Raw genomic sequence first — 13,382 nt, 5'->3', positions numbered from 1 at the left:
TAGATGCCCCTGAATTTAGCTACCTCAATACCCCCCTTTATGCTTGTTTCCTTGGAGAATGCCCAGTTTTATGATGGAATGAGCCAGAGCTGACCACCAAGGTAGGTGCTCCCCTAGGCAAATAAATACTTACATCAATCAGACAGGTGTCTAGAGAATTTAGCTTTGTTCTTATGAAGCATTTTTGCCATAATGGAAAAACGGAACAATAATCAAGAGACTGATTTCAACTCCATTTGACAAATGCCTCAATAGAAGCGAAATATTTACTCCATTTATTCTCTGATTAGATTGTGTGTCAGGCAAAAATAAACTGTACCCCTGATAATGGGGATTGATTGGAGGTTTGGGGTTCACGTTCGGGAGATGGCTCTAAACCCCCCCTCCACCTCCTCCTCTCTCACAGGCATCAAAGGGAAAGCTAGGAAATAGGGCCTGCAAAGCCATCTCTCCGTTGGCCTCTTCAAAGGACAGGAAGTGTGTCAGAGGGACAGGCCTTCTTTTCCACCAAATTCAGACGAGCTGCTATAATAACACGTTCATCTGTGTCTGTGGCAGACTAGTTCAAAGGGGAGTCTGATTCCTCTTAGTACAACACGTGATGATGGAGTCATGATGCGGAAAACATTGTGCATGTGGACCAGCCTAAGGACATGTGTCCACTGTACAGCCACATCCCAAAGGATGTGTCCTTCCTCAAAAAAATCGGGTCTGAGGCAGGATTAGAGTTTTGATATTAACAACTCTCCTCCAGGCAGAGGTGGTTATTACCTGCTTAACTACACAAGTTATAACTTCTTCTGTAGTATTAAACTCCCATGCTGGTTAGACTTCAGTGAAAGTTAAACCTGTGAATGTAGAATATGTGGCTCATATTCGTCTCCGGAATATTTAAACCATACAAAACATCTAGTCTGGTCACGTCTGTATGTTTCAGTGGGAGTGGAGATTGCCACAAAAGTATCAAAACTTTTGTGAAATTTGTGACAGATGGAATTGCAGGTGGCTTTCTAAAACTAAAATCGGCAATGCTGAGCATTTGAAGGTTTCATTACATTTTGCATTTTACATGCAAGTTTTTTGAGGCCCTTTCTCAAAAATGTAACACTATCAACAACTGTGCTTTTTAAATGGGAATAGTCCTCAGGTGAATACAGTGGGATAAAGATCACATAAAATATGCACAAAAAATGAAAATCAGCTTTAAACAAATAAACAACAGTTTGTAGGCTGCCAGCATGTGTGTTTCACATACTGGCAGCCTGTGTGCTGGAGGCACACGGGTAAAGGAAATATGTAAACATAAAAACACAGTGTTGACTTCTTGACAGCAGGACCCAGTGATAGTATAGGAGTGATTAGCAGCACTGTAACAACATGGATTTGCATCCAAGGACATCAAATATTAAAATGATGTCCTAAAATTGAACAAAGACTTCTGTTTTAAGATTTAAAGGGAGAGGAAAAAATTTCCATGACACAGAAACGACAAAAGACGACTAAATTTAGACATCCAGCTCTAGAAAAACCATGCCAGCATTTTGCTGTTTGATTGAAAACGCACATGAAACATTACCTTTTATGCAGTTCTCACGACTTGCGTTCAGGTGACAGTCCTCAGAAAACTTTTATGATTCAAATCCTCCTGTTATTTATAATATGTGTTTAAATGTGATGTGAAGTGTCAGGTGAAACATTTGTTCATAAAACCTAGCTACACCAAATAAAGGACACATGACTGATCGGATTAATTCAGATCAAAAAGCACATAATGGTTTGATTGAATTGAGAAAACTTTGCATTTAGCAATAATAATTAAACTTAATACTTTAATTAGTTTTCTGTACAGTGTGAGTTCTTTTAGATTAAATCATAAAAGAATCTGAGGAAGAAAATGTACAAGTGATAGGAAAAGATTTCTTTTATCTATTTCTTGAACCAAACACTCTAAAAAAATTCCACTTCACATAATGGATCAGGTTGGATTTGATGTGTTTCAGACAAAAAGAACACTGTGATTGAGCACTAATTGTAATGCTGCTAAAATTGGTGCCAAAAAATAAATAAATAAATCTAATATTCAATTCCTGTTCAAGCTCAGTCTTTCACTGGTGATGATTAGAGTATCGACTTTGCAGTGTTTTCTCAAAAGATGATGCCCACTGTGCGTTATATTACTTTCACACTGAGCTACTGGCAGCCTGGCATGAAATGGCACAGTGGCTTCTGTCTTATATCTGAAGACATCAAAAGAATCTTAGCCCGCTTTCATCTGCTGCCTCAGTCCACTAAGACCCTTATTTTCATATTAGAGACCCCAAAAAGACAGGCGGGCACTGACCACGGAGCCCCGTATGAAATGACTTTTACCCCTGGGAAGCCCATCTGAGAGGATAATGTTGATAAAAAGTGAAAAAGTAGTCAGAGGTCAAAAGAGAATACAAAGAGAATTTGTATTTAATGATTGCACGCTTCGTCAAAGGTAATTCAATCAAAATAATGGGGGAAAAAAAAATTGCATGATTTGCGATGTGAGAAATTAATCTGCCCAAGTAAGCAACCCAAACCCCAAACCGATTGAAATGTTCCACAGCTTTCCAGTAAATTTATTTTATGTTTTGCTTATTTGTATTTCATTTTAATATAAAAGCAAGCAAGCAAACAAACAAACAAAAAACCCCACAACAAACAGAAGTTTCATACACGCTTGGATTTGAAATAACAGCTGAGGTCGCTGGCTTGGGATCATTTAGGATGCCACCAGACCCCAACTGGCAAAAATGAAACAGAGAAATGAGTGTTTTGGCGTCACCTCTTGCGCGCTTGAAAGTCAGAGCCGAACGGGATGCGTAAAGGCAGACAGAAAAAGGCACGACGCTCCGGAAAACCTGAGATGTAATTTTCATAATAAAAGCATTGTAAAGCACGAACATGAGTCACTGAGGGGTTCTGTTGTGTGTGTGTGTGTGTGTGTTTTAACCCGTGGTGCACCTGTAACCAGACTAGGTTTGGTTTCTGGCTCTACGTGTTTAAGACTCTAAATATGTGCCGCATTGTAAATATTTGCTATTTTCAAAGTCACAATGACATGCCCTTCTCTCGGTCCATTATTACTTGCGCTATCGCCAGTCGCTTGTGCTTTAATCTGAAATCGGTGTAAGGAAGTCGCACAGCCTATTGTCTATGGTGCGTCTCGTCAGTGGCGGCGCTCTGGATCAAAGCCTCGTTTGGCTCCCTGGTCTTGTGGTCCCGTTCTGAGCGCAGTCTGCTGTCGGTCTCCACGGACGCTCCTCTGTCTGGATATCGTATCGTAAATAGTCTCTATTTTTTTGTTATTCCTTCTTTGGATTATATTCATCTGATGGTTTTCAACTCCAACTCGATGCATAGAAATGGGTAAACTGCACTCGAAACATGGTAAGACGTCTTATTCCCGAGAGAAAAATCACAGCTGTAGTTGCTGGGTGTTGCGATACTTTCGAGTAACACATTCATTGTCTCTTGTCTTTCTTTTTCTTTTTCTATCTCCTTCTCAAAAGCTGCTATTTGTAAACCGCGGGAGAGTCCAGAAGGTAAGCGCACTTATTCCCCCCCTCTCTCCTACATGATGCACTCAAACATTTTCTGAGCATTTCGGTCAGTTTGTGAACAGCGGAGCAGTTTCCAGAGTCCGTATCAGCCTCAGCTTATTGCAGCGCGAAGGCTCCGAGAGTCTTTGAAGGTTAACGCGCTTGTAGTGTGAACACACTAGAGAGAGAGGAAGAAAACGGTTTGTACTCACTGCTAATACTGCTGCTTTTGTGTTTCAGGCGACAGTTTTGTAGTGAATGCCTGTTTGGCGAGGAAGGGAATCGATGACTGGCTCGTGAAGCAGAAATACTACTGCACGAGCTCGCGCCTCGAGCAACAGGACTGTCACCACAAGAATAACTGCGGGTTAACTGCACGGGTGAGTGTGACTGTATACATACACTCGGGTATTCATAATGAAGTTTTGCTCCACGACTTCCTTTATTTGTAAAGTTTGTCTTGTAACTTAAGTATTGCGTGTCTCTTCGTACATGTTTGACACCTTAAGCAGTTTTTAAAAAAAACATTTTATTTCATATTTTTTTAATGTCACTTCTACGATAGCGCGCGAAGCTACATTTACAGTCAAGTGTTGTCAGTCTTTTTTGACTTTTTGGTGGATAAACTTTTAATAGTGGCTGTTCACGGTGAGTTAAATGTCGCTCATGACGGGGGAAAAGGTAATTAAAGCAAACCAATCACAATCGCAATCTTACTTTTGTTTTCCCTGTGACAAAATAAGACCGTTGAGCTCACTGTTGTAGGGAACGAATGCGCAGCCGTATGCACTTGATTGAGGGATTATTTTTCAGGTAACAATAGATCAAGCCTTGAAAGCAGTTCAGTGTGACAGTCCGGTGACAAGTGTGGATCGTAAGGGCTGGAGAGAGAAATGTTGGAGGTCATGCTTGTTTTGTATTTTGGCATTGCCGTAAACACGGTGCTGTTATTGTCAAGCCGGGAAATCCTTTGGAATTGCTTCAGAGGAGCGTTAAGCCTCTTTGGTTAGCCATGCCTTCCTCAAAGGCAGCATGTTTGAGGAATTGGAGCCCATCAAGAATTAAAAAAACAACAACAACCAAAAAAAAGAAAAAAAGAAAAGAAAAGGAAAATCAGTCCCTCCACTCACAATCCAGACAGTTTGAGAAGAAATACATCAATTTATTAAATGCATCCCACAATCCAGGATATATCACACCTAATGTAATGTTCTGTTGTGTTATTGCATGGCATGATTTTCCTTTTTAAAATACTCGACAGATCCTTTAGTGTTCACTGTTCTTAAAGACTAGAATCCTATCATCAGCAACATGCAGTTCCGTGGCATCATTTTCATGCAGCAAGCTGAAACCATGTTATGCCCATGCTTTTAAACTGTAAATAACACAAGTGAGACAGAAATACACATGCAGATTAGAATTCCTTAATGAACCACTAGTATGAGAAGTCATTGGCATACAATCCGAGAAAGTGTAAGGCAACAAAATGGTCTGCTGATTCCCACCGAAGCCAAAGATAAAATCCGCTGTTGTTTTGTCTTCTGCTGCAAGAGGTGTTTGGTAGATTTGGTTAGCGGAGCTGTAGAATAAAGTGTAGGGAGCTTGGCATCTACAGGAAAAATTGTTCATCCTGACATGTGCCCAGAGCTTCTTCATATGGTAACAGGATCACACTCACAGCAGGCACTGGGGTGTATTTTGAAGAGGGGTTTTATGGAGGAAAAACAATCTGAATCCCATGTTTCTTTTTCAGAGCATGTAGCTGCTGCTGCAGCAAAAATCCATTCCATTTATTTAGCTGTTTATATGTTCAGCAGGGTTCATATGCTTTGGGCAATTTAAGCATTTAAAACCACATTATTATCATGCAATTACCATAAATTATTTCTGCAAAAACAAACATTCGTTACTTTTTTCCTCGACATATTCACATGCTGCTTTTCCCAGCAACAGTCATGTGTGAAGTTTTGGCTCAGGATGGATGAGGCCCCCGCCAAAAGGGTTGGATGTTTTTGAACAATTTAGAGTTCAGCTTGTATAAATAATTCAAGTCTCGGTGTCTAATAGCTTATTTTATAACTCAGAAGGAAAATGAATAAAAGAAGAAAAGTTGTTTCCACATCAATATTTATTTGAGCACTTTTCTCTTTTGTTTTGTGATTATAAAGTGGATTCTAAATCTGTAATGATTATTAAAGTTTAAAGCATTTATGTTTTTTTCCCCATTCTGTGCCAGGGCATGAAGCATATTTTACATTTTTATAAAGACAAGACTTTGCAATCCCTCATGCTCTGTAGTGTACTGAGTTACACATTTGCCTAATAAGCAAAAGATACTCAGTTTGATCCCGGGAGGAAACACAAATCCCGCGGGAGTTGCGTCAGGAAGGGCATTTGGCGTAAAAATATGCCAAGCTACCCGCATGCGGAAACCCCTTGTGAATAAGGGAGCGGTCGAATGTAGCCTTTGAATAAACATTCACATTAACCTAATCATTAATCAGAAGCAACGTGGTTTACAAGCTGTGTCGTGATGTGAAATAGCTTTCGGTAATTTCCCTACAGTCTTATATAACTGCATAGTCATACGTTTTATGTTTGGGTTGTGTGGCATAAGCACACAACTTTTCTTCACAGTAGTTGTTAAGAAGAGTTACACAAACCATACCAAGTCTCAACCTTTCCAGTGGATTTACGGAATAATTCCATAAGTGGAGGTCATTCCAAACCTGTTTCATTGACTCCATAAATAATGCTTTATCTCAGTGATCATGAATTTTTGTTAAAATGAAGTAGGTTTGCCTCTATTAAAGAAAATGCTTACCATATCATTAGTTTTAACTAAATTGAAAAACTTAATGATGTGTGAGAAGAAGTTTAAGAGCCTGGCCCTGCGGTGCTTTAAGCTTAAAATACAATAAAACAAAAATGGGAGCTAATCTTTTATGCGAGAATACAAGTCTACTCTCTTTGCTTTAAAAGTTGTCCATATTGCGTAGAATACCTGGTGAGATAGTTATTTATACCCATTATTCTTTAAGCCCCCTCTCCATGCTGAAACAGGGTCCGGCAGAATGTGGGTCGGGTGTCAACAGTGGGGAGTCCACGCTTGGAATTCTTTTGAAACACTTTTTTATTTTTTCAAACCATATTCCACATCAGAACACTGCGGATTTTAAAGTGGTCATTGTTGAGTAGAGTGCCTCACATTAGCAGTTTTTCTTCATTTAATGGTTTTAGATTGAAATTGTGTTCGAGCACACACGGACAGACTAAGGCTTGTACTTGAAAGCACTTGAAGACTTAATGATGATTTCATGCAGGCTCTACACCCATTCATGATTTGTGTTGTCAGATGTAAGGTTGCGGGAGCTTGGCAGACAGTGAGTGAGTGGTGTGGGCAGGTGGACCTGTTGGTCCTCAACACACGAGATCCAGGTCATGTGAGCCTTGGCACACTTTAGCCCGAGTGCACAGCATGGTGTCTGCACCCACCAATAAATCTGATGTGTTATGTGCAGCCTGTAAAATTCTTTTGCTGACAGAGACATTGATAGGGACTGAAGATTTTCACGACTTTTGGACTTGGAAGTTCAAGTTTTTGGTGACTACTTTATGAGCTTACCTCATTTGGAACTGAGTGCCACTTGTCACTTGCCTTCTTCATAAGTTCTCCCTTTCGATTCTGAAATCCCCTTCCCCCTCTTTTGCTTCTCCCTTCTCCTCCTTTCTCCCCTCCTATCCTCCATCTGTTTGTTGCGCTCAACCTGTGGCCTTGTGTCAGTTGCGGCTGATGAAATGAGGCTGCATTTGAAGTGGGCCACGCTGGGGGGTGTTTTTAGTGACACTGATGGCCACTCCGCCCTAAAGCCCTACCCTCTGTATAGAAAAAAACCCCTCCATGTCCAGTCTTGCCAAGCTACCACTCTCCAAAGCCTGGATTAGTTTTTTTCTTCAGCTGAACTTCCATCAGTTTGTGAGGAGCGTAGACAAAAAGCAAAGGTACATCAGTCGACAAATGCAACTCAGAAGTGAATCACAGTGGAACTTCTGCCCCCAACTCCTCCTGTCTCACAGTTGGTTGCTAGGTCTTTGATTTGTTTTTGTTTTGTTTTTTTGAAAGTAGAAAGGTTTTTTTGGAAATAGGCCTAAAGCTTTTAAACGCATTCCCTCAGCCTCCAAGACTGATAAAAGACATGGCAGGTTTTGCGCCCCCTTCATTTTTCGTTTTTCGCTTCTGCTGTTGTGCTTTTTCTTTCCTTGTCGTTTTCACAAAGCAAGGGCCCTTGTCTAGAAGCTGAAAGCACCTTTCAAATGCAGACTCCTCTTCCTCTTTCTCTCCTTCTTTCTGTTTTCTCCCTGTGCGTTTTCTTTTCCCACCGGCTGCCCTCTTGTGCGTGCTGTGTGACGTATGCCCCTCTCCCACTGGGCTCTACCCCCTCTGTGCTCCCAAGGGACCAAGGGCCTGTTGTTGCTCTTTGAAGAGGCTGGGAGAAAAGTTTGGAGCCACACTCTAAAGAGAAGAAAAGCCCTGGCCTTTGGGAGGAGGGGTACCACCTGGCCATGGAGGGGCTCGGCGATTTTCTTCTTATTTTCCCATGAGAAGATGCTGTGGAAGTCTTGGGCTGACATCAGCGTAGCTGGGGGACTGGGAGGTTCAAGGAAGTGGACGTGGCTTTAATGTCACATCAGGCATCACATGTCAAAAAGATTCCTGAAAGCTGGAAGAGTTTCTCCTGTGTGACAAAGCAGAGTGGATAACTCTCAGCTGTTGTGAATGGTGTCTTCTGTAAAGGGTTTATGTCAAAGAATGTTGTGGTTTTGTGTAAGATTGAGCTCTAGTAGCATTTAGACACTTGATCAGGGTTACTTGTGTTTCTTTTTTGTTAAATCTAATGAATCAATTTCCGTATATTTCACCATATTATACCTACGACTGAATTTATTAAGACGTAGACGTCTTTAACATATTCTTTGTGAAGGAACTGTCACTATAGGTTTCAGGAGACATAAAATTCTTAACATGTTTTTAGCCAGAGTGAAATGCTCATGTATGTGCATATCTGTTCAAGCGTGTGCATGTAAGTGTGCAGCGTGTCTGGAGTCAGCTGTCCGGATGCACTTCAGAGATCAAAGGCTTCCACGGGAATGTGCTCTGAATCTCAGGGGATTAGCAGCTGAGATTGTGCTTTGTTTTCCCAAATATATGCTCAGTATGGAGCAACGGATAGCTGTTGATCAAAGTGTCTTTCTGGCTGGAGAGTTTTGTTCCGCACTTGAGGGTGGCATTTATTTCATGACTCGAAAGAATGGATAGAGGATGTTCTCCTCTTTAGTCTCCCTGTGGATTGAAATGGCTGATAAGTAGTAAACAGTATGGATGGTGCGACTCTAATTACAGAGTTTCTTTAACTGACGTCATTATCTTTTTTGATGTGTTTATGCATGGGACATGCTAAACTTATAAGCGTTTTGCTTTTTACATTTTTGACAAGAAACATGAAGTTATAAATAAGAGTAATAAAATGTAAAACATGTAGATAATAGATAACTAGAAGTTTCTCGGAGCGAATTGCAAAATTTTGAAGATTGAGAGGATGAGAAAGCTGTGGTCTGATATGTTGTAGTTATTTTTCATTGTTTTTCTTGCGTAAAGCGAATGTAAAAATAGTCTCTCATACTTCCGGGATAGGCGGCGTTGTGTGCATGGGTCTGGGAGAAAACTCTAGGTGACTGGGGACCCTGCGGTGGTCCTGGGGTTTCTGTGGGAGCTCAGTGCTCAATTTAATCACCCACTTAAAAGGCTCAGCTGAAGTGGGTGTTTAAGTGTTTAAACCCTGAATAATTCTCTGTTGTTTGTTTATCGGGTTCCCCTGCGGGTTGCGCTGTGGCCCATGCAGTAAGTGCTGAATAATTTGACTGAGCACTCAAAGTGACTCTCATATAAGACAAGATCAACATCTGCATAAAACTGCGATCAAGCTCTCATGAGTGTGTAGTGAACATGCACACTTGTGGGCCATGAAATGCAGAAGCACTCACTGATATACATACACACACTATCCATGTGTTTATCCTACTTTGTGAATCTCACAGCTAATAGTCTCAGTGTGATTCTCTTCCGCATCTTTGTCTTACAAACTGGACCTAGGGAAATGCCACTGATGGAGTTCACAGCTTCCATGAACCCTGCTGGTGTATTTATCCTCCTTGTGTTTGTGCTCTTTGGTGACCAGGGCTCTAAGGCCACCTGAGGTGGAGGGAATGGAGGAAGTCGGTTTAGGTAAACAGAGGTGGGAGAGCATTGTGCCTCTTACTGACAGAGGTTCCAGGGCTCTTCAGCTTTTCCTGTGGCGCCAGGGATGGAGGAGGCCTGGATTGTCTGTTAGGGGATGTTTTTAGTGGAAGGAAAGTTAAACAGAAGATCAACCCTGCTGAAAGGAAAGCTGTCCACCCCCGGTGTGTTTATTCTCCACAGGTGCCACAATCCAAGGAGGACCTCACCCTGTAGGCACTGAATGGAGAAGATCAGCCCTCTGCTCCCCAAAAAGCCATTTACGCTGTCTTTCAAACTCACAACTTCTTTGCTTAACTTTTTCATAGCAACAGAAATGTCCTACTCACATGTAAAAAAATTCTTAAATGTAGGATTTTTATGTCTTTAGGGACTGTAGTCTAATTTTAAAGCTCTTTAGACTTACAACATGGTCTGAAATGTAAATATAGGTTTGGCTGTGGGTTTATGAGAGATGATGTGCAAGTCTTATTACCATAGGCGTGTATTTAGAGTGTTAAAGTGTCCTATTTTTTTACCATCAAATATTTCCTCTTCATTTAGACAACTTTATATTTGGAACCCAATTCAAACAACATTAAATTAAATCCCCTTCTATCTAAATTGAAACCTACATTTGTGTATATTACTCTGATCTTCTCATTGCCATTATTCATAAAGGATGTTAATGCTTCCTGTATGCTATTTATGGCAGTTACGATTCTGACACAATGCAGCTGGTCTATTAAACCATTAGGAATTTTATTTTTAATTTTATCTATGTGTTAATATGAACAATGTTAGTAGAATTTGGAAGCAGTTTGCAATTGTGTAACTACTCCGCTGCAAGTTGATTATGGTGAGCAGTGACACAAGCCACTAATTCCAGTCAGCTATGAATAGAAACGTGCCTCTGGCACCAGCGCGCTTTTATATAGTAGTTGAAGTGTCTATTTCTGCTGCTATGTTTACTTGCTAAGTTGAAACACTCTCTGTAATTACAGAGATTATAAGTCCACAGTTAAAAGGTCAGATGTGAGGGATGTTTTGAGGTGGTGGCTTGTGGCTGGCAAGATGGCTGCTCCAAACATGTGTGTTCATGTGTGTGTGAGTGCATGGGCATGAGTGTGCACAGGCAGAAAGGAAGAATTTGGCCACCTTGGTGTTGAGGTCAGTCCCATCTGGTCAGCATGCACACGTTAGAGGTTTTCATAACTGCCACCTACCACGTGGAGTCCCACTGTTTATTACAGTGACAAGGTTTAGTATTTGGCTTTGAATAAATGCACCAGCAACTGTCATTTGGAGGGATTTGATTACAAAGATCAGATTTTATGGCATTTAATCTACAGGTTGTTTTCTTGTGTATGGTGGCTGGAATGAGCCCAGAATGCAGACCTAAAAGAGATCTTACAAAACTAGCTTAGTAGATGAGATATTTGGTGTGTGCCAGCTTTTAATCTGACACGTAGTATATCCAATAATGAAAGATTGCTCAAAAAGAGTCCTTTCTTAAAACATTACAAACTTACATACAAATTATGATTTTATTCAGAAAATGTAAGATTTTAAAACATCGTGGAAACATCATCATCATGCATTTTATGCTATTTCGGAGCAAAAACTGTAGCCACTAGCATGTGAAGTTACTGGGGTGGATCTTCTCATTTGTCTTTGGTAAAAGGCTGAAGTGCCTGTCACTGTCTTGCTGCCCTCGAGGTAGACTTCTTGACTAAAACCCTTTTCCTCCCACACTTTGCAGTACTTGAGACTGGCGTCTGAAGCCACCCAGACGACTGAAGGACTGTCTCTCCTCAAAGAGAGCTTTGACTAATTACTAAGACCCTCTAGACACAATGTAACAAATTGAGTCTTGCACTCAGACACGGAAGCAAGAGTGTTTAAAAGCATTTGTCTTAAATATATAATCCATCCTATTTTGCAGTAATGACTGACACATGGCTGTTCATTTGGCAAATACCATATTCTGTTAAAATGCACAACCTGGTTCTCCTGGAGAGCTACTAAAAGTAAACTAGCTAACCTAGAATGGTCTCTGAAATAACGTGTTAGTTAAAAATTTGATGGACACAGAAAGACCTTCACATTGGTGCTTTCCTCCACCGTACTTAACCTCGATCATACAGATCTTTACATCTAGATTTGCCAGTCTTACATGATGAGAATCTCTGTCAGTGTACAACTCTTAGCTCTAGTGCAACACAATAACTATTGAGATATTTACACGTCAGTAGGTAAGCTCTTAAGTCAGATCAGTAAATAAAACAAAATAAAATAAAACAAGAAAAACCTCTACCTCCACCAGATGATGACCTATGCCAATGCCCATATACTCAGAAGCTGCTTCAGCCTAGCAATGAAGTGTTCTTTATACAAATGCTGCTGAAGTTTTGACCTCTTCTTTACACCTTGGAAGTAGTTGTGCCAATATATTTGGCAAATTACCCAACCATAGTGCATGCATGCACTCTGTAACCCCAGAAGAACTGCTCTGCCCTTTTTGCCAAGAAAGGTTCAAAATGGAACAGATTTCATGAGATATCTAACCACATAAGCTTTTGGAGATGAGGTGTGTCATTTTGTGTAAGACACCCTCTCTTCTCTTTTAATCTGCTCCTATTCTCTTTTCCCTATTCTTCGGAACTGGGCTTGGCTCTGAATTCAGAGGGCCATAATGTTGTGATTTGTTACTTTTGGCAGACGGGAACCACCTGTAAATCAAGGCCAAGCGACAGGCCGTCTCCATTCTCTTCCAAACTGTAGCTTTCACTTGAGAATTGAAGTTCCTAAAATGCAGTTCACTGGCTGGTTGAGAACATGTTATAAGGATTAACCTCTTGCTCAGATTCCCATTTAACTCTCTTGACTCCCAAAGAAAAAGTTAAAATAAAAACCTTGCTTTCTGTTCACATGTAATCTTTATGTCTGTCTGTGACTGTTTTCTATGAACTCTGTTAACTAGAAGTTCAACTGTAGACAGCTCAGTAAAAGAAGACGCAGAATGACTACGGTTAACATGTTGGAGTGGTAACTGCTGTAAAGCATGCGTGGTAATAGTTTTGTTTACAGCTTTGGCAAAGTATATCTAATCCTGGCAGAGCTGGCTCTGTTATTTTTTTTAATACTATTTTGTCTTCAATATCTCAAATAGAGTTTGAACAAAGTAAGAAAAGTTTCCTAGATGAAGCCCAATAATTCTCCCGTTGTAGGAAACGAAACAAACGTGATGAGTTGTCTAAATTGCTGTAGGGGCGATCATGCCGTTAGACTCTTGATCTTGACACCATGCTTCCCCCCTCTCCTCCTCTCTGGCAAGAGGTGGCTTTGATAAACACTGTGATAAATGTTAATCGCAGTGGTTACATATTTTTCAAAAGCTAATAAAGGTTGTTACCTCAAGTAACACGCAGGGTTTACTGCCCGAGGGGCTGGCTGAGTTGTAAAAGCTTATCTTTGCAGGTGTAAAAGTTTTGTAAATGGGTCATTAAAGTGTTGGCCAACTTCACACATAGAACACA

At 40.7% G+C, this 13,382-nt stretch overlaps 1 protein-coding gene across 1 annotated transcript in view; it reads left to right on the top strand.

Moving 5' to 3' along the window:
* Positions 1 to 3,232: 3,232 nt before the first annotated feature.
* Positions 3,233 to 13,382, top strand: part of nkd1 (NKD inhibitor of WNT signaling pathway 1) — a 32,698-nt gene continuing 22,548 nt past the window's right edge. Inside the window, exons 1-3 of the mRNA XM_063479089.1 lie at positions 3,233 to 3,417; positions 3,540 to 3,572; positions 3,810 to 3,949. Coding sequence (XP_063335159.1) covers positions 3,393 to 3,417; positions 3,540 to 3,572; positions 3,810 to 3,949 — 198 coding nt within the window. The 5' untranslated portion in view covers positions 3,233 to 3,392. The remainder of the gene's footprint in view (positions 3,418 to 3,539; positions 3,573 to 3,809; positions 3,950 to 13,382) is intronic.

This window comes from Pelmatolapia mariae, linkage group LG1 (genome assembly GCF_036321145.2).
Source record: "Pelmatolapia mariae isolate MD_Pm_ZW linkage group LG1, Pm_UMD_F_2, whole genome shotgun sequence".
Taxonomy (NCBI): domain Eukaryota; kingdom Metazoa; phylum Chordata; class Actinopteri; order Cichliformes; family Cichlidae; genus Pelmatolapia; species Pelmatolapia mariae.
Note: the sequence above shows the minus strand (reverse complement) of the source record. Positions and strands in the feature narration are given on the sequence as shown.